Genomic DNA, 21871 nt, shown 5'->3' on the forward strand with positions numbered 1-21871 from the left:
ACTTTCATATGGTTTGGAGGAACATTGCCAATTAAGAACTTCTGGAAATGTCAGTACCCTTAAATAGAGCAGCTACATAAATACATGCAAACTGAGATGTCATAATAGATTTAAGATCACTTTTGAATTCTGACATCATTTTAAGATATTCTTTATTTTTCTTTACTCTTGCTCCATTTCTCTCTCCTTCCAAATCTAATACATTTGGGAAACATTTTTGATAAAACATAGCAGGTCATATAGAAAAGATTTATGTGGAAGAATTGGGAGACCTTCACAGTATCTGCGAAATACCAAAGAGGAGAGAGTAGACATTCCATTAGCTCAGCTATTATTATTTATGAATCAACTCGAATGACCTTTTATACTTTTTTGATAAAATTTACTTACAGAAACCCCAGTGGAAATACAACCAATACATAATTTAAATTTCCAGCAGTAGCCTAAAATTAAAGTTTACATTTAAGTTGAAGTGTTAAGAGGCTCTACGTATTTTTCACTCCCCATAGGAAATCCCTGAGGCATTAGAAGCCTTACTCTGGTGGTCAGAATTGTCCAGAACTACATCACAGAAAGTAATTCTTTTGCAGTTAACTAGCCAAATGTCAAGTCCTTTAACAAATGCGAATTTTGGGAGCAATGCTCAATCACTTGGGTTATATAGATGCACAAATACCAAGAATGTGCCCCTGAAGTTTCTTCAAGGCATACAGAAATTCCACTCATTAATGCACTGCTACAGATTACAAGCCATCTGAGAGAATTATCAATCTTTACGCTGTCTCAAAAGTCAATTTTTATAAATCTTATGTCCAGATCTTTTTCACCTTGGGCTTTGACAAATCCCCGTGTCTCTCCAACAAAATTGCGCAAACTATGTAAACACAGGTAAGCAAGCAGGACAGAAGCTCCACGGATGAAAAGACAATAATGAAAATACTCAGTCCTACCAGCTGCAGAGCACCATAGCTCAGTCCAGGAAAAAAGATTTGGGCATATTCTTAGCTTCAAGCACGGACACAGTCCTACAACTACAGCTGCACTACTCACACCCTTCATTTTGCTCATGTGTTTCTCAGTTCTGTTGGTTAGGCTGCAGTATTCAGTGTCTTCCAGGACTGCATTGAGGGTATTTTTCTGATTTCAAATATTGTAAGTTTTTAGACAAGAAAATGTAACATCTGATAAGCCTCCAGGCTTTTGACCCTAGTTTCACATCTTGCCTTACTACCGTTACAGGAACAGGTTTACATGCTGGGGAGGAAAATGACATGTGTGGGCATAAATTAATATGAGAGGGGCAAGACAGATGTCTGCTTACACCACAAAAGATTGTATTTTTTTTATATCTGCAACACAGCCAGCTAACGCTCTCTCCATTGCCCTAGCCTTATCAACCTTGATATATTTATAAAAATTTCCCTGGATAGGCATAGGAGTAGAGATTTTAGTCTCCTATATTTCTTCCTTTCAGTTTTCCAAACCATAAGAAACCAGTCTCTACATTCATTTGTGGAATTACATTAGGGGAATTTAACCCAGTGAGTGTATAGTTTATTAATATGAAACAAAATGTAGGTTAGTATAACCACATAGATGCTCAGCCTTTAGAAAATCCAGCACCAGAACCATGACAGCCCACAGCCATGACTTGCAATAAATACCAATATTGCAATTCTTATACAAGAATCTTAAAGCACTTTATAATAGGGAACAAGTATTGCTTTTCTCACGTTACATCTGAGAAGATCAAAGTGCCTTCTTCAAGGTGAGCCTGGGGCCATCTCAATTCCAACCATATGTTATTGTTTGAATTATTTCATGCAGCAGTAGCAATGCCAGTGCCAAGCACCTTTGAGCTGGGTGTAATTTGCAGGATTAAAGCCACAAACTTAAGCCTACAGCATACTTTTTGGCTGGAGGAAAGAGGAGGGGAGAAGAGCAACCACTCAGGGAAAGAAGAAAGTGAGTCCATCTCCACCATCGAGATACATTTCAGCTTATATGTCTAGATCAAATGGGAAAAATAATCTTTGTGGTTAAAAATACAGTGTTCACATTTTTAAAAAGAAACCTGGAAAACAGGTTTAGGACCCTATGTGTGGATGGTTACCTTAAAATCTATTTTCACCCATCTGTGAGAAAAATCCTTGATACCATTGCTGTTCAGTATTCTTTTCCTTTCCTTTGCCTTTGTTCTCCTTCTCCTTTACTAACACCTGCCACGTACTTATGGCATTAATTTTGTGGAATTTACTTCATCCTTTTCCACTTTCTTTCCCTTAAATTGCTGAGATTTTAGGCATCAGCCATATGGCAACCAGTTCCTCACTCAAAGTTCTCCTATTTTATCTTCTACCTGATGTGACTGTTTAGACTGTAGAAAGGGAATGGAAAATTACAGTGCATTGTGAACAGTTTATGATTTAAAACAAACATTTTGTCATGCCAAGGAAATACTGAACATCAATAAGAATCACTAAAACAAGACTGAGAGCTGATATTACACATCATAAATATCACATCTACACCAAGATCTTTTTTGAATGAATAAGAAAGAGACTGGGGCAAATCTCAAAATAAAGGAAAAAGTCCAAAAGCATGTGTTAGACACATTAGTGGTGATGGTACCTGTTGAACATTAAGCATGAACACAATTGCCAATATCAATTTCATGCCGTTGCGTGTGCTCAGGTTAGAGCCTGAATGGTTAGAGCCGTTCTGACCTGGGGCTTGGGTGCCATGGAAATGTATGAGAAGAGTTCAAGAATCGAGTACTGCTGTATTTACAATCATAGAATCTGTTGGGTTGGAAGGGACCTTTAAAGATCATTTAGTCCAACCCCCCTGCAGTAAGCAGGGACATCTTCAATTAGATCAGATTGCTCAGAGCCTCATCAAGCCTGGACTTGAATGTCTCCAGGGATGGGGCCTCCACCACCGCATTTATTCTCATCCCAACCAGAAACAATTTCAGGCAAATAAATGCTTATTTTTAGTCACATTTATATTTTGAAGGGACCTAAAATGGATGCAGTAGCCCATTGATTGAAAAATGATGTGCTAAGGACTGATCTTGCATCAGAATAAGGTGTGATAAAGAAATTACAAAAGCATGCCCAAAGTTAAGCTGAGCTGTGAAGAACAATGGGATGTTTTCCTCCCTTCCCCAAACTAACGTGAGATGCAGGCAGTGGCCTGTTACTGTTATTGCCATTATTTTTTAAGAGATAATAGTCAATCTTTGCAGGGCTACCCAGCACTTGGTTGTTCCTGAACCAACTGCCAGAACAGTGAAATGAAGCAAGCATGTAGGTACTCCTCTAAGGTGTTCACCCATGCATATAATGACATGGAACAGGAAAAGTGATATTGGGGAATAATCTCGTCCCCAGGAATTCAGAATTTTTATTTTACTGGCATTCATCTGCTTCTACTCACCCAACTAAGCTCACTGATAAACTAACCCTTTTTACTGTATTACTGTACTTTTACTGTACTAATATGGTGTCTCAGGCTGGTAGGTGTTTAGGTGCTGGAGAAGCAGTGGAATTTGAAAAAAAGCAAGCCTTAGAAACTGCAATAATGCTTCCCATAACTTTGCTGCCTCCAGGATCAGGCAGAGGTAATGCATCATTCTGCTTTGCCTAACATCACTGTTTTAAGTTTTGCTGTGGAAAAAATTAACAGGGTAACAATTTTAATGTGCAGGCAAGTTTTATCTTTGCATCCCAGCCTTTCAAAGAAATAGCCCCTTTGGCTTTGGTCATGAGGCACACGTCCAGATGGCCCAGCTTGATTTTGAACTGCCAGAAACTAGTCAGGGCTATTGGTGTATCTGTGCATCAACATCTCATAGAATCGTAGAACTGTCTAGGTTGGAAGGGACTTTTAAGATCATCAAGTCCAACCGTTAACTTAATACTGCCAAAACCACCATTAAACCATGTCCCTCAGCACCACGTCTACCCATCCTTTACAGATGTCCAGGGATGGTGATTCAACTGCTCCCCTGGGCAGCCTGTTCCAATGCTTGATAACCCTTTCAGTGAAGAAATTTTTCCTAATATCCATCCTAAACCTCCCATGGCACAACTTGAGGCCGTTTCCTGCTGTCCTATCACTTATTACTTGGGAGAAGAGACCAACCCCCACCTCGCTACAACCTCCATTCACATAGTTGTAGAGAGTGACGAAGTCTCCTCTCAGTCTCCTTTTCTCCAGACTAAACAATCCCAGTTCTCTCAGCTACTCCTCATAAGACTTGTTCTCTAGACCCCTCACCAACTTTGTTCCCCTTCTCTGGACATGCTCCAGCACCTGAATATCTTTCTTCTAGTGAGGGGCCCAAAACTGAACGCAGTATTTGAGGTGCAGCCTCACCAATGTCAAGTACAGCAGGATGATCACTTCCCTAGTTCTACTCACTACACTATTCCTGATACAGGCCAGGATGCTGTTGGCCTTCTTGGCTACCTGGGCACACTGCTGGCTCATATTCAGCTGGCTGTCAACTAACATCCCCAGGTCCTTTTCCACCAGGCATCTCTCCAGCCACACTCCCCCAAGCCTGTAGTGCTGCATGGAGTTGTTGTGACCCAGGTGCAGGTCCCGGCACCTGGCCTTGTTGAACCTTATACAATTGGCCTTGGCTCATCGATTCCACCTGTCCAGATCCCTCTGTAGACCCTTCCTACCCTCGAGCAGATCAACACTCCCGCCCAACTTGGTGTCATCTGTAAATCTACTGAGGGTGTACTCCACCCCCTCATCCAGGTCGTTGATAAAGATATTAAACAGAACTGGCCCCAATACTGAGCCCTGGGGAACACCACTTGTGACCAGTCACCAACTGGATTTAACTCCATTCACCACAACTCTTTGGGCCCGGCCATCCAGCCAGTTTTCTATCCAGCAAAACATACACCCATCCAAGTCATGAGCAGCTAGTTTCTCTGGGAGAATGCTGTGGGAAACAGTGTCAAAGGCTTTATTACAGTCCAGGTAAACAATATCCACAGCCTTAACCCTATTCACTAAGCGGGTCACCTTATCATAGATCAGGTTTGTCAAGCAGGACCTGCCTTTCATAAACCCATGCTGACTGGGCCTGATCACCTGGTTGTACTGGATCTCACACTGAAGGGCATCACCTCTCTAACTACAACAGTCGCTACCCAAATGCTGCCACTGCAGACCACAAGCATTACAGCAACAGACCCTCAGTGCAGTTCACCGCTCTTCTCTCTTCCAGTTTGGGCTGGCTGCAGCTCCCATTATACATCTGGAGGCGTTTCAGTATTCAGATGATTATCTTCAAGCTCAGACTTGTCTTCCTTGCACAATTAGTGTGTAAACAAATGTTTTGAAATTCTTTCTGGCTATTTCTCACACAATTGATGTTAGCAACGCACTTTCAATGTTCTCAGAAAGCATTATTGTGTAAGAATGCTGCAAGCATAGTCAGCGATAGGATGTTGAAGAGTGGGAGCCAATTTCACTTTGACAAAGACTATCCTGTTCTGACTTCCAAGCATGTTTGGACATGTTGTATAGCATTATCATTTGCATGGGAGACAATATTTAGCAAGAATACAAAACAATAGGCATTGTTAACATTCACTATGGGTAAAACAGCTTTCCTACTGTCTACTCGTATTTCACACTTTCCACGCTAAACACTGCTCATGTCCCAGAATAGTTATTGCAATGCGCTCTGCCTCTGGCAAATGTAGAACAAGGTCTATCTGGCACGTTGGTGTTTTGTACCAAACAACACCCTTAATATTTTTTTTAATTAGAATGTTTACGGATATGGTGAAAAAATGGTATTTGTACTCACTGAGTTAGCAATTTTCTCAAGAGGCGTTGTTTCATCCTCACTTACTCAGGAGCTCTCTATTAGTCTCCTTCTCCATCGCAGAAGATTTAGCTGTTTTGGCTGTCTTTGTGGGCTTTTGCTTCTTCAGCATGAAGTGACGGAACCACTCATCAAAGTTGGGGTCCTGCTTCCTCTACAGGCAACTCAAAACAATCCAGAAGAAGAAGATGAGGGTAAAGGGAAATAACATCTTCCCCCACCCCCACAGGCCAGACTATTTCCATAGTGCTTGAGATTTACTGAAAAATGAATGCTATGACTAATGCTGCAAAACACTAAGCTTCCAGCCAAAATACATTTTCATTTCCAATAAAAACACAGGAGTTTTCCATTGAAAACACATAAATTTTTCAAGCAGTCCTATCTATTAAAAAACAATAAGGACTGGTTTTCTGTCTGTTATTGGATTTCTTTGTCCTGGTAAATATAAGTGGCCTAAAAAACCCCTCACTACTGCTATGGAATAAAGGTGAGATTGCCTAAGTGGGCATGGTAAGAGGCATTCCGGTTCCATTAAACTAACTCAATTAATTTAATCGCAGTACGAATGAGAAGAAAACAACGAAGAACTTGATGAAACTCCCCTTTTGGCCCTGGAAAACCTTCTTCCTCCATTTCTTAAAATGTACGAGATGCAGAAGAAATCTTTATGCTGGCAGCACTCCATTTCAAGATGGAAATGATATTGCTGCAGTGCAGAACGGCAAAAGCATTTCACAAAAAATTCTGTTGAGCAATTAGAAAAAAGCCAGATGTATTCCTCTCCTACCATGTCAGCAGCTTGATTTCCACTTCAAAAAGTAATTCAGGACATTTTAAACAACGGTTATTAAACATTTTAAAGTCAGCAAGTCTGAATAAGTTGTGATTGAAAATTTAACAGCAGCTAACCAAGAAGCTCTCCGGACTATCAATACTATTTCAATGAATTTCAGACCACTAGGAAAGATTTAGAAGACTGGGGGGATGGAAGAACTAATACAGCATCAGCTTTTCAGCAGGTAGGTACGCTGATTTGAATGAACATAGGCTGGACAACTGAGAGAAAAGAATGGAATAGCCCATAACTTTTGATAAATCAGACATAGAAAGCAAAAATAATTTAAATTAATGAAGCTTATAAAAATAGAGCTGGTCAAATAAAATTGACTCCTTATTCTGATGAACTAGAATTAAAAATTGGTTGAGGACAAAACCAACACGGATATAATATTTATACTTTTGATGGGCATTTAATAGCGTGCCCGATCACAGACTGAAGCCAGAATATTACAAAATTAACCGGATAGTGTGAAATGCTTTACAACTATGGTTTATGAATTGTATATAGACATCTGGTAAACACTATCTTCTACTCCAATTTTGAAAACAGTATAAAATTCTTTCTTGACTATAACATTACTTAATATTATTTTTAATAATTGGAATACAACATAAAATCACCTTTAAAATCTAAAGGTGAAAAAGTTTTGAGGGAGAAAAGCAGAGGTAACTAATGAATGCAATTGGTCACTAATTAAAAACAGTTTGTTTTGCTTGTGGAAACATACTTAAAGGACAAGGGATCACCAACCACAGAGGCAACAGGTCCAAGGATGATTTAAACTTCCCACACGATGCCATGGCCAAGGCTGCTACAGAAATAAGGCAGAGTAGCAGCAGGGAGAGTTGATATGTACAACTCTGGCAATTTGTTTTGCTATTAACATCAGTGTTCCAATTAAAAACGCATTTAAATAATTTTAAAGGATCCAAAGAGTGCCACAGATGAATGAAGGACTCAAAAGATTTGAGAGCTTACTTTGAAAAAGAAAACTGAAGAGTGACTTGTTCAGTTTGTAAATGCCTACAGTGAAAACAGCAATGTCACAGCATGTGCTTCAGTTTAGCAGACAAAAGGCAAAAGATCTGACAGCTGGATACTGAAAAGACGACAAATTCAGGCTCAATATAAGAGGCACATTTTAAACAGTAAGTAATTACGTTTTGAACGATTTGTGTGGATTCTTCATCGCTAGGAGCTTTCAAATCAAAGCAGGATGCTTCCTCTAAAAACATGCTTTAGTTCAAACAAGAATTTCAGGAAGTCTTGGAAAATGTGTTCTACAAGAGAGTAGACTGAACACATGCTGTTTCCTTCTGCCTTCTGAATCAGAGCACACTGGAACAATTAAGTTTCTCTCATGGACATACCTCAAAAGAGGTACAGATTTAAGAAGGGAAGAGAAGTAGTGTGCATTTTGGATGCTCTGGACCAAGTAATACAGCTGGGGCTATATTGCTGCATTACAAAGCGGCCTGAAAGAGCATCACCTAGATACAGCAAGAGTGCAAAATTGCGTAGGTAGGGACCCACATTTCTGTCACATGAATTACAAAAACCAAAGCAGTAACAGCACATTGTTCAATCTAGTGGATGCCAGAAATTTTGCACGCCCGCAGATTCCTCAGCCCAAGCCTGCGGGGGGTATTGCTCCCTTCAGACTGTTCTTGTGTTGAGAAAGAAAAACCAGACGTATGCAGCGCACCTGAAAAAAGCAATTCACCTTTTTGGCCTCAGTGAAATAAAGGTGAACAGGCTGACATCTTGCAGATAGACTTCACCATGTAAAGAAAAAGCTAGCCACAAGAGACACAGAGACCTGAAAATTTCCTGCTTGAATTGTACCCATACCTTTTACAAATACAAAACTTGCAAACGCTGAGTCTCCAGTCTCAGGGAATAAAATTACTTCAATTAATGGCACTCCTTTTTGGATGTAAAATAATGAGATTCAAGTTATTGCCTTGTCTGGTGCCAATTAAGAACTTTAATGAGAATCTCTTGTACCTTAAGAGAGGATCTCATGCCACAAGGCTGCTGGATGTTCTGGGAATGACGACTTAGTTCTTACTGTAAGAATCATCTTTAAACAAAGAAAAGACCGTGGAAAGATGGCCACATGTTGAAAAATGTGTTTTAGTAAAAAGCTGGTATGCAGATTTAGTTGAAGAATGTTCTTCAAGAGAGAGTAAGATTTTTCACTCAAGTAATTCTTTCAGTAGCCAAGATCGTCACTTCACAATTTGTAACTTCTTCATACCCGGCTGACAGGATTAAGATGGAGTATAGGAGTTCGCCCTGCACAGACGGTGAGCATAATGTATAGTCATCACATGGAGATAACAGTTCAGAGATGGAAAAATCCTTCCAGGTTGTTCATGACAGATCTATGGCAATGGTAACCCACGACAATATATTCTTAGTGTTCTGTACAGCCCACTTGTACTCATGCTCCTCCCAGAGACCCTTTAATTCATACATACTGTTAAAGCTCACATGACTCTCTTCTGAGAGATACATCATAGTATCACTTTTGGATCTGCACTTTCCCACATAGGCAACATGCTGTTGTGGAGCTGTATGTAAAGCATGCTTCAGAACCAAGGGCTTTGCAGTTTAACAGCATTAAAATAATGCACAAACTTTTCAAGTATATACTTTATTTCATTCATATTTCACAGTCTGTTTCTGTAAAGTTTTAGCAAAAAAGTCACGTTCTATAACAGGGTTCCTAGGCTACTGTACTCAGAGCTGGCAACGGACTTCAAAAGTACAGAAAATGTTTACATTCCAACTAGAGCAGTAGAATTTCAAAAATACACAGTAAAAGTAATCAAAAATACCAACATTTATTAAAACTTAATAGAAAACCAGAAGTCAGTCTGATCCCACCTGCTAGCTGTCAGCAGCAACTGAATCCCCAGCAGGCCCTCTTGGGGGGACTTTTAGACTAGGACAGCTGTCTTCAGCTAACTTGTTAATGCAAAGTTTTGCTTCTTGAAAGGTCAAAAAAAAAAATCTGTAAGTTCATTGCTTACAGGTTTCCAATCAGAGAGGCTAATGTTTCTGCTCAGATCTATTGGACCACTTCCAGATCCTGCCCAGAATCAGGACCTATTCTGGTCCTAATGTAGTCAACTAATTTTCTCAACACAGTTCCAAGCTAACCTATTTTATTAAATTGCAGCCAAGAAAGGAAAGCCCTTATTGTTTAAAGGTTTATCAGGGCTTCTAGAAATACAGGCAGCTAAGGGAAACTGAAAAGAATGGTACTTGATGACTATCACTAGAGGCCTTCAACATCCTTTTTTTATAGATGTTGCGTCAAGATTTGCAGTTATCTAGGGATAAGTTTCCTACGCGGCCCCAGATTTACATATAATAGTTTCAGAGTAGATTTTTCTAGTTCAGCAAATACTATTCAAGTCTGGACTGATGCCCAGTAGGAGATTTCTAACCAGCTGCTGGACTTTATCCACAGATTTATTGGATACATATTTATACAAATTATATCAGCTGAAAGGCCCACCAGCTATAGGCACACCCACTTCAGACCATCCTAAGCACCGTCAGGGGAAAAAATACATGTGGTACTGTGTGGATTATGAGATATTTCTATCAGCAGGAGTCTCCCTAAGTCAGAGGGTATTACCTTGCAAGGCCAGTTTTTCCTTCCTTTTACTCTATCAGAGCAATGGAAATAGGATGGAGAGGAGGTCACCAGTAGACTCCCTTTTTCTTATCTCAAACAGCTAGGACTGGACTTCTTTTTTTCTGACTTCCTTTCATCTCCAGGTAGCCTGAGTCCATCATCTTGTTTTCTAGGACAATTGCTACCTAAAAATATGTATATTGTGAACTTCAAATTCTCCTCTCTATTTGGTGGGTAGAATAAGGGTTTTAGGAAAAGTAGGAAAGATATCCATTTTCCCACACCTCACCTCTAGGCCTATTAAAGGTATCAGATCAACGGAACAGCCTCCTACTGCCTCCTCTCCTTCCTGTAAGAAGCTCAGAAGAAACAAGCATATTTTTTGGGATTCTTTCACAAACGGACTAAGGTACCATCATGTCTATCCTGCCAAATGTCATTCAGTGCAGATATCACAACTGATTCCAAAAGGGCTAGATTGGACATGTCCTACATTATTACACTGCACTATGTTGCCTTCCTGCCTTCTGGGTTTGTTGGCTGAGTTTTGATATTGCTGTCCTATGAGTTACGAGACATCCTAGTATGCATGATTATACCAAGTATATTTAAAAAATACATGACAGAACATAGTCTATGAACACTTTTCTTCTAATCAATTCTCATGTACTGCACTAGTCCTCAGCAGATGGGCAGGATACCATGAAAGGCATGGCTATTAGTTTGCTACAGCTTCACTAGGGCAAATCCTGCCATGACGTTTCTCTCTAGGCCTATGGCTAGTACAAATATGACAGATATTTCTCCTCTTTGTGAAGCATGTACGACATTTCTTTTCATCAGTCTAAAAAGGGGAAAACCCCTTAGAAGAGGGAAGCCCCTTACAATTTCTGTAATGCACATATTTGAGGAAGACTACAAAAGCATTCTCCACAGTCTTCTGCAATATTGATTCCCAGAGGCTTCAGAAAATGAGAAGTTCTAATCACAAATGAGCAAGACATCCACTCTACTTTCAAGTTTCTTTTTTTAATAATCTGAAACAGATAATAGAAGTGATAAAAGCATCAAAATACCAGTCACCTAGACTGCACAATTTTTTGAAAACATTGTCATGCAGAAAGGAACATACCATAAACAATCTAGATTCCTTAACGTTCTTAGACAATGCCATTCTTAGTTCTCTACAGACTGCCTCTGAAAAAAAACCCTTCAGATTGGAGGAAGTGACATAGTTAAGTGTCTAGATCAACTGGAATGAAATAAATGTCTACAGAACAGTTTTTGTAACATGATTACTGTGGATCTCTACTAGTAAGGCCTAATATCTTATGCGCACAGTGGTGTTAGCTATATCTCAAGGCAAGCAGGCTAGGAATGATATACATTTATGTGGAGGAAAAATGTTTTGGGGTTTTTTTTTGGTTTAAGTTCAAACTCAGGTAGATAAAATTTTTAGGGAGATTATCCAAGCTGACATCTCTCTCTCACTTTCTTTTTTTTCCCCTCCTCCTTTCCCTCCACCCTGTTCTCCGGGTACATTAATCTGATTCCTCTAAATAAAAAAAGAGAGGGAAGGGGGATGAGAGAAGGACTCGTTTCACCAGAGGCCATTATGCTTCTTTTCCTTTCACCTCCCTCCTTTTTCTTTTTTTTTTTCTTCATACTTAGCAATCTGATTTCACAGAAAAACAAAAGGAGTTTAGGCTTGTAAACTAAAGATAGACATATCAAATAATATGCAACTAGTCTTGCCAAATTAATCCTGGTGAATTAATACCTTCCTTGTACTGTTTTAAAAAAAAAAGTCACCGCAGTCTTTAATAACAATGTTAATCTGTTCACTACTGAGAAAATCCAAAGCCACTTGCCTTGTACACTTGTTAGCCATTAATAAATACGGCTTTGGAACAAACACTTCCAGTACAAGCCTCATGATTTTCGTTCATTCATCTGTACAGATCAAAATCAAAAGTATACTCATCAAAACACATAATTTCACTTGGGTCCTAAGACGCTCATCACTTTGACCAAAGACTGCAATGAATAGAGAATGCTGCTTCAGCACAAGCAGACCTCCACTAATTCAAATGTGTTCAAACCCCAAAGCAAGACTCTCTGCTACAACAATATCCTACAGATACCACTTCACCAGTTTCCCCTCCTCGCACCAGCTCCCTTTGTCTACTTGCACCTAATGACAGCCCAATACTGGGGCTTGTTCTGCTGTCCCATTCTCAGAACTGACTATCTGAAGATGGGAATAGGAAGATGCTTGCTTGCAGAATACTGCAAATGACTGTCTTTTCACTGCAAGAATGGGAACATGCCAGCAGAGCACATCCAAGCTTCTCAAGTCCAAGGAAGTACACAGAGTTAGCATGGAGTTCAAGGTCACACTGAAGTAATAAGTGCCCATTCAGAGCCAGTCCCACAGCTGGCTCTGAAGACAAACTGTTAATAGCATGCCACTTTGCAAGTCTTGGACTCAGAAAACGCTCAAGTAAAAGCTTGAGACAGGAAATAGGAGGCACAGAAATAACTTGACCAACACCTATGTACCTTTTCACTACATGTTGGGATAAGTAGAGTCTTCAAGCTTGCTATCAGCTTTATCAGATCCTGTTAGAGATGCTTCTAGCTCTGCCCACGACTGTGGAGCATTGTTCTTTATTGCCTCTATGAAAAGCTGTGTTTGGTGCTTCAGCCGGTCCAGCTCGGCCTGAGTCATCTGATTCTGATGAATGAGCTCCTTGGTTTTTAAAGTGATCTCCAGCAATCCCGACCTGCGTAGCACAACGAGTGTATTCTGAAAGCGTCTGCACTTGCTTTGTTGTTGCAGGAGCAGCTCAGGGGTAGTGCAAATCTCTTCTGGTATCAATGGGGGGCTCCACACTGCAGACTGCATCGTAGTCTGTGCTGCACTCTCACTCTCATGAGGGGTGCACTTTGTTGCCTGCAGAGTTCCAAAAGGCAAAAGGGGAGTCAAACCTGGCACTTTCTGAGTGTCACTGGAAACACGATGAAAACCAGGAAGAGCTGACAGTTTTCCACTTGTCACCAGAGTTGAAGAACTTTGCTGGTTAGAATCCTGAGGGGTCTTAAAGCTAACTGGTAGATGGGCAAAAGGACTAGTAGGCAAGCCTGTGCCCCTCAGTGCAGGGGAAGTCTCCATTTTGGGTCCTTCTGTGCAGAGTCGTTTATGGCAATTTGTTTCCTGACGTTCTTCTGGATCAAAGGAGTGATCCCTCTTGCAGGGCTGTGGTGCTATTTTGGGATAAGAATTCAGGATGGGCAGGTAATTAGTGGAGTCATTTCTCTTTTTCCCAACAGGGTGAGGGTTAATGGGAGGTGGGATTGACGGACGAAGAAACACTAGTTGTGGTTGAGCTGGAATCACTTCAAAGGATGGCTGCACAGTCCAAGATTGGAGCTGTGATGAACTGCCCTGAGAAGCACAAGCGGGGAAAAAACAGAAGTCTTACAACAACATTGTTGAAGAGGATCAAAAAATCTTAAATGAAGCAGGCGGACTGTGCCATTTCTCCATATTTGATATACAGCATTCAATTAATACATTCTGAACAGTTTTCCATCAAAATCATCCTTCTCTTTTTCTGACAACACAGCACAGCACTAGAATCAAAGCTGTAATCCATAATCCTTTTACTATGGAACAGCAGATACATTTAAAAACAATTCAATCTGAATTTATATGTGCTTTCCTAAATAAGGATTACAGTGCATGCTTATATATACAATGCTCATGTAAATGTTCGACCCAGACTTGGGGTCAAACAACAAGAGTACAGAAAATTTGAAAAATAATTTAATTAAGCATCGTGGTTATGAAATATTTTAAGAGAGTCAAAGAAAGATCGCACAGACATTTTAGGAACAATTCAGACTCCCTCTTCGTTAGAAGGCAGCAACTCTAAATTTGTCAATTCTACTCTTGTAGCAAGCTTTTGAAATGGTTATTTAAAACGGATGACAGCTGTTCAGCAAGTCTTGCAATCTCAAGTACAACACACAGTTTCAATAAATTTCAAACCATGAAGTAGAAAAAAAAAATGCTGAGTATCAACCAATGCAAGGAAAAAAACCTGTTGTAAGCCCAGAGATGAGATTCAATTACCCACTGAGGCACAGAATTTCTTTGGTTCAGTGGGAAAGATGCTTATGGAATAGGGGTAAAAAGTTGTAAAGAAGAAATATTACTACCTTATCACAGAATAAAGGAGAACCGCATTCAAAAGAAAAGTATCTGGAGATGTTAGGAGTGAGGAAGTATATAAATACCATGGCTATACACATACAGGACAGAACACGCAGCCTTAAGGAGCAAGGTTTCGGGGTCAGAAGTTGTCATTTACTGCACAATTGTACAGTATCTAGCACAGCAAAGCCCCAAAATCATAAAGGCCAAAAGAGCTGTGGTAACTGTTTATCTTGTTCTTGTTTTTTTCCTCTCTGTTACCTACTTTCTTCTACTTTACACTCACATTGTATTCTGGTCTTGCTCTCCTACCCAAATTCTCATTTTAGTAGAGGAGGACATGTTTATTTTACTAATTCTGCAAAGTGGTTTGGTTTTTTTCAAATGAAAGATACATACATCCTGCATGTATCAGTGTCATTTGTCTAAAAAGCTTTCCTACTTACTAAGGACTTTTACAAGACTTACAGAAACCTTGCCACAAGCAGCACTGTGTTTCAGAGAATTAATCTCTGCTTGATTATTTTTTTTTAGTAGCATTATTGTTGGCTGTTTACAATCTGAAATTGGGACAGCAGGTAACTATCACTACGCAGGATCACAGTGGTTCCAAGACAGAAGGATGATGCAAATTGAAATTGAAACTGGAACAAATAAACAGCAGTAACTGGATGCTTACTGCAGTAAACATTTTTCAATTTAACATTACTGTCCTTAACTATACATAATTAGACTTAGGTGTTACGACACACTGCTCAAGAGAGCTGAGACTGGTAATTTTATCTACCTTCAACTCTTCCTCCCCAAACTCCCTTTTTGCTACACTACCAGTTTTTTTTTATTTATATATATATAGGTAGGTAGATATCTATCTATCTATCTATCTATGTATCTCCTAACTGTTCGCAGCACAACTCGGAGTTTAACATTAGACTACCACTGCAAGCAGTATTTAATTTTTGAGCTCTGGGCCAAAGGCTATCAACCTTAGATGAAGCTTGCCTATTCCCTACTATACGAAAACTCTGGCATTTGTTTAGACAGTATTTTGCCCACACATCTAGGAACACGACTATAAAATAAAGTTGTTTGTCAAGATAAAGCACAATGCTCAGAGATCAGAACCATCTGCCCCACAAATGCATAACCTGCATTATACTAACACCTAAATACTAACAGAAACCCATACTTATGTTAGCACTGATACACAGTATTTGAATTTAATAGGTTTTGGTTGTTGTTTTAACAGATTCAGTAGAAAGAGAACCAGGATCTACTTTTTTCCCCTTCTCACTGTATTCTCATAAGTATTCTAATAAAAAACATTGAAGAATTTTGCTCTGCTCAGAGAACGTGAGTGAGTACTGAGCAAGAGGTCTAATAATACGGCAATACTTTGAACTTGGAGCTCTCACATCTTCTGTTACAATGTAAAAGTCTCACAGATGTGCTGGAAGAACAACACATAATAAGATAATGGAGGACATAGACTGGGAACTTAATTGTTGCAATGTGAGCCACCACATGCAATTAAGATATAATAATTGCTTAAGTAAAAATACCACAGCTAACTTCAGATAGGATTTCATTTTTTCCATTTGTAACATTTTGAATTAGTGTTTCCCATTGCACATAAAGCACTTCTACGACCTAAGAACTAAGAAGCAAAACCTATCATCCTACTTTACTATCTTTATTGAATGAAAAAGAAAACATCAGCTTTTACAAGGAAAAACACTTTTTTTGGTTTCATCTTTGGTGCTATTTACATAAAGATCTATTTACTTAAAGATCTACTTTTTGGGGGATCCCTTTGAGACAAAGGGGTTTAGAAGATGTAGTAGAGCTTCTCCGTTTCACTTTTTTTCCATCTTAGTACCTCTCAAAAGAACAGGCTGTCACAATAGAACTTTTCAAGTTACCAGTTACTTTCTGGACTGCACCAACTTCATAAAATCTTTTCAAAAGAAGAAATATTTAAAAATCTATGGCAAATATTTAAAAAAAAGTTAAGAACACGCAATATTTTTCAATGTATTATTTCTTCCATACCTGCTTAACTAACACATTTTTCATTACAACCATAGGAGAAAGTGCAGGAAACGAGTTGCTTGTGGTCATTGGGCATTGCCAAGGCCCATCCTCCGTGTTCCAACACAACGCACTCAGGACATCCTCTGAGTCAGTCTGCTCCATAGCACTCGGGCACTCTGAACTTCCATCTGTCAGATGTAGAATTCAGCTGTTAGTTGTTTCACATGCAGCATGCTTGCTACCTCCTTTCAGTTCTACTATTCTGGTTCCTTTGAACCAAGCCACAAAGAAAAAAAAAATTCAGTGCTGGAATACCAATAAAATTCCACCTACTGAGACAGCTGTCAAATAGCCTTTAATAAAAGGCTTTATATTTCACGCCAATTCTCATGCAGATAACGTCTCCCAAAAAAATCTATTACCTTTTGTTCTTTTGTACTTAGTCTCCAAGGAACTGCGCACTATCATGAAGACTGCTCTAAAATCTGGTGCAGGAAAAACCTACAGGTTCCAACATTGCCGCAGCCATAGTCCATGCTGCAGGCACTTTGTGTCTTGAAATCTTCTATCTACAAACCAAATAAGGCAGGTATCTCTCACAAAAGCTTTTTTTTTTTTTAAGGCAATCTTTGCACAGTTTTGCTGAGTATTGAGTATTAAAATGGCACACCGTGTCTACGTTCTACTGATGTTATAACAATTACTTTCTGGTTTATCAGGCTCTACTGACAACCTGGTCAAATCATAAGAGACATTAGATGGCATAATCCATCATTCCAGTCCAGTCCATTCATCACTGAAAAGAACAAAAAGTAATTTTGCCATCCCCACTTCTAGACTCTGAAGTCTGAAATTCTTCCATTCATTTCTTTACTAGGCACATTTTAAATTCCCTTGCCATTCAAATTCACAGAATGAACTTTATAACTACATAAAGCTCCACTCCAAAAAAGTTTGATGGTAGGATGACTGCAGATGCAACCCGTCTTACATAGAAAGGCCCTCCCAGGTAACAAGACCCAAACTGTAAGGGGCTAGAGTCAGATTTGCCAAACACCTACAATAAAACAAAGTCTGGGCAAAATATCACACACAAAAAAGGTAATGCAGTGGTTTTCTAAACCTGAATATCCGGAGTCCTTGTCAGATTCAGCTGCCGCCATGCTGAAGCGATGGTTCAAGCTCTTCATTTCCATCACTTTGCCCAATAGTTCCTTGAGGGTCTCAATAGACAGCTATTTTGTCTCCATGCTTCCATAGTGCCACAGGCAGTTTTTAACACCTTTTCCATCGAGGAACTACAAAAATAGTTAAGAACAAAAAAGAGGCTTTACTAAAGACAGTCCCATCAGTATAAGACAACAAAGAAGGCCATGTTTGTCCTTAAGGAAATCTGGTTTGCTGCATCTGTTAAGCAATCCATAGAAATCTATTAAGCTCCCAGCTTCACATTTGCTATGTTTATCACACATTTAGGTTAGCAAAGGCTTGCCAATAAAACCACAGTTTATTTCCTGCAAGACTCTCTAAACTATACATGTTTAATAACGCATTACAGAGTAGAAAAGATAGGCAACAATTCTTCGCATCAACTAACATGTTACTTTGTAGAATCTTCTGGACTAAAGTCTTCCATCTGCCTTTAGGCAGATTTTTAAGTTTCAGGAAAGTTTCCACGATCCAATCTTTCAGTCCCCTGCACCAACTACAAGAGAACAATATCACACTAGGCATGGCTGTTGAGTCCCTTAGGGTAGGTTAAAAGATGAGAAAAAACCTAAGGCATGGGAACAAAGAAATTAATTGAAGCAATAGAGTACAGATATTTTACTTTTTTAAAAATGTCTTTATTTTTTACTATTGCTGTGAATGCCATCAAAGAATTAAAAGTATTTTAGAAGTACTGAAGACATGGATGCAGTTGAAGGGGCAGAAAATGCCCCCTTCTCTTTCAGCATCTTTCTTCAATGGCTGAGCAAGTCAGAGTACAGAGAACAAGTCAGCCAATCTACCTGAAGTAGAATAATTTCATACTTAAAATTATTCAGTAAGGCACATGGTAGATTCATCTGGAGAGCACAATGCATAAGTAATTTCTAATTCTGTTATGAACTCTGTCGGACAAGGTAATATTTCCTTACTGCACACACAAAACTTGTGAAAAACGAACGTGATTTCTTTATCTGCTAGAAATGTAATGCCCAATTCTATGATGTTCAGCAACGTGGGTAACCAAGATAAAACAGCAGATACAAAGTTTATGGTTGTTATCTGTAATTAAATCAACGCCCCCCCGAGTCAAGTGGGATAGTTACGTATCTCTTTTTACACTGCTAGTGACTGGAGACTTTCAGAACAGAAACATCTCAAATTATTAAAAGAATTAAATGCAAATAGAAAACTAATTTATTAGACATGTTTCTCAACACAGAAAAAAAAAAGGCAAATCAAACTAAAAGCTAAAGGTTATTCATAAATAAATTTTTTTTCAAAAATTAAAAGTTACTCAGGCCATATTTATCTTACAAAAACTTAGCTATCCCAGGAATCGAATCCCAAAAGAAGTCATGTGTACTGGGTGAAGTTCATACAATACAGCTGAACTGCAAAGCTATGGTTTTGCTAACACCGTCTGTTTTACTCTCAAGAGTAAAGTCATCAGAGAAAAGAAAGTAAAGTAAAATAAGTGACAGAGAAAAAGAACATGGTGGGGCTAAAGAAATCCATGCTGCTAAAAGCACAGCACGTACTATACCTGCAATGCATTCCTAGGGGAGACACGGCCTTAGAAATGCCCTCTTCTTCCCACACTCAGAATGAGAACATTGGAAGGCTGAAACTAACAGAAAAATGTATAGTTACATTATGGCCTCCCATGCTACATACTTGACACAACCTTCAACTGCTTCCTGAGGGTAGGCAGACTCTAGTAAGACAGAGCAAAGTTTCTGCTTCTCTTAAAGAAAGTAGCTGAGAGTTTGGCTAACAGAAAACTGACAGGATAAAGTGCAGATATTATGCCTAATATTATTTGTAGAAATTATTTTCCTGTAAAGGAACCCTTTGAAGTTGTGTCTCATGTTAGAGCTGTATATTTAAGTTACAAATACAGGAATTCAGGCGTCTGCATCGTACTCAGGCCAGCAGCCCATTAACAGCATTATCCAGTGCAAGCTACCCCAAATGACATTGCAGCAGACATTCTGGAATAATCTGCCCTAGAAGTTTCTTCTTAAGGTCCTGAAAACTGGTTGTTAGAATTCCACTCCAAGATCTCAAGCCTTGGCACCTCCAGTAATGAATTCTGTACATTAGGTAACAGCGCTGAGATGGCAGAGTGACTGTCTATATAACTACAAAAAAGACAGAATAATGGGCAGCAGAAGAGAATTTCCTCAGTAGCTATTTGCATCACTCTTACTTTCCATCTTCAGCCACACCTGCTGCCCTGCTAACAGGTATGGAGCAAACACTAATTTCGTAACAGCAACCTAGATGCCATGCCTGAAATGGACGACAAGGTTTAAGATGAGATTTAAGTCCTGATCCACACTTTAGTTACTTAGTCCTTTCCAAAACAGATGTTTGGGTTTTTTTGAGAAAGTGACATATACTGATGCTAAACTCCAAAAAAAGCTGAAGTAGAAACAGAAGAAGGGCTAGAAATAAGTAAAGTAAGAACATGCCATCTACCAGCCTTGCATCAAGGGAACCTTTGGGAAGAGATGGCACATATTCTCTTCCCTTACGAAAAACAAAACAAAAACAACAAAACCACAACCGAAAATAAACAAACCAGAAACGCCTCTCTCTCAGGACTCGCGGGCCCCCACCGCGGGCCAGAGGCGCCCCGGCCTGCAGGTGCTCCGCCATCCGCCGCGCACGGGCGGGAAGCACCGGGCGCCAACCCCGACGCCCAGGGCCCTCCCTCCCGCAGAGGCGGCGAGAGCCGACCCCACCCGACCGCCTTCCCGACGCGTTACCCATAGGCCAGCCTCGGGCGGCGGGGAGTTCTGCCCGCCCGGGCGGGTGCCCTCGCAGCGGGCCCGGCGTGAGGTGCGGTCCCCGCGTAGGCGGGCCGAGACACCCGGCTTTCGGGGCCGAGCCGCCACCCCCGCCACACGGCGAGGCGAAGCAAGCCCCGGCGATGACCGGGAGTCTCCAGACCCCACAGCTGCCACCACTCCCCGACGGCCGCCACCCCTCGCGCCGGACCGGGCCGCCCCTCACCTGGATGCAGGCCGCCACAGCTCCAAACCCCCCCAGACCGCGCATGCGCGATACCCTACCATGAAGCACCAACCTCCCTCACGGCCTAGACAAGCCCACCCCGGAAGAGGAAAGCGGCCCGCCGGGCTCCCGTCGCTGCACATGCGCACAGCGAAGCTGCCGCCGCCGGCCCGCTGCGCGCTCCCCGCTTGCTGGAGGCGGGGCGGTTGCGGCGCGCGTGCGCGCGGCCGTTGGTGGCCGTTGGTGGCCGTTGGTGGCCGTTGGTGGCCGTTGGTGGCCGTTGGTGGCCGTCCTCGCGCTGCGCGGGGCGGAGGCTTGACGTGACATCGAGGTCATCGGGAGCGGAGGCGGGAGGGCAGGGGCATCTGGGCGACAGCAGGGGCAGGCCCGGTACAGGAGTCCTTTCCGCAGGCCATCGAGTGCGGTGGGGATTGGTGCGAGGTGGGAGCGGGCAGCTCTAGCTGTGCAAGTGGCCGTGGATGCACACAGGGTCTGTCAGGGAGAAGGGCCTGCCAGGGAGAAGGGCCTGCCAGCGAGTTGGTTTTAAAAGGCATCTGGAGACCCATCCCACCACAACTCTCAGGGACATGGCAGAAAGGAGTATCTTCACTGAAAAACGGTGTGTGTGCTTCCTGTTGGCAAGGCACCATGTGGCCGGGCATATGTGCGAGGGCTTGGAGCTATTTATGCCTGGCCTGGACTTCTGAGGGAACCACAGTGATCAGAGCCAGGAGTTTGGGATGCTGCTGGTCTTCCCAAATATTGTGTAAAAGAGTACAATTCATTTCTACACAGGAGTTTAGACTTTCGCAGAGCCTCTCTTACTCCAAGAATGAGATGACAGTGAAAATGTAAACACTGACAGCCACTTAGAAAATGAGGAAAGCAGCACCAAAGAGGTCCAAAGGCTTTAAACTTGACTCAAAGAGGGAAAACAAAGCAAAAGGAGTAGCAGTCATGAATAAAGGATACCCTTATTCTTCTAGGTGATTGGTAAATATTAGTGAAAGAAATATGTGGATTTGCTTTCCA

At 40.9% G+C, this 21871-nt stretch overlaps 1 protein-coding gene across 6 annotated transcripts; it reads right to left on the reverse strand.

The window, feature by feature from the left end:
- Window positions 1-9347: 9347 nt before the first annotated feature.
- CIPC (CLOCK interacting pacemaker) lies at window positions 9348-21005 on the reverse strand. Of its 6 annotated transcripts, XM_054199419.1 has the most exons (6): window positions 20840-20946; window positions 19365-19448; window positions 18207-18314; window positions 17733-17907; window positions 16628-16797; window positions 9348-13804 (listed from the first exon to the last, which is right to left on the reverse strand). In XM_054199419.1, exons 4-6 carry the CDS (start codon window positions 17803-17805, stop codon window positions 12926-12928), a joined length of 1122 nt encoding a protein of 373 aa, XP_054055394.1. In that variant the 5' UTR covers window positions 17806-17907; window positions 18207-18314; window positions 19365-19448; window positions 20840-20946; the 3' UTR covers window positions 9348-12925. The 6 variants fall into 6 exon arrangements, with proteins under 6 accessions (XP_054055394.1, XP_054055390.1, XP_054055389.1 ...); XM_054199415.1 differs by lacking the exon at window positions 18207-18314 and having other exon boundaries at window positions 20913-21005; XM_054199414.1 differs by lacking the exon at window positions 18207-18314.
- Between the last annotated feature and the right edge of the window lie 866 nt (window positions 21006-21871).

This window comes from Rissa tridactyla, chromosome 4 (assembly GCF_028500815.1).
Source record: "Rissa tridactyla isolate bRisTri1 chromosome 4, bRisTri1.patW.cur.20221130, whole genome shotgun sequence".
Taxonomy (NCBI): domain Eukaryota; kingdom Metazoa; phylum Chordata; class Aves; order Charadriiformes; family Laridae; genus Rissa; species Rissa tridactyla.

What these genes read in the sequence shown, in the direction of transcription:
- CIPC (XM_054199420.1), bottom strand. Translation starts at nt 17,805, where the DNA reads ATGGAAATGAAGAGCTTGAACCATCGCTTCAGCATGGCGGCAGCTGAA. An exon ending in CAAGGACTCCGGATATTCAG is followed by an intron (nt 16,798 to 17,732) that starts GTTTAGAAAACC and finishes TACATCTGACAG; the next exon opens with ATGGAAGTTCAGAGTGCCCG. An exon ending in AAAATGTGTTAGTTAAGCAG is followed by an intron (nt 13,805 to 16,627) that starts GTATGGAAGAAA and finishes TGTGCTTCTCAG; the next exon opens with GGCAGTTCATCACAGCTCCA.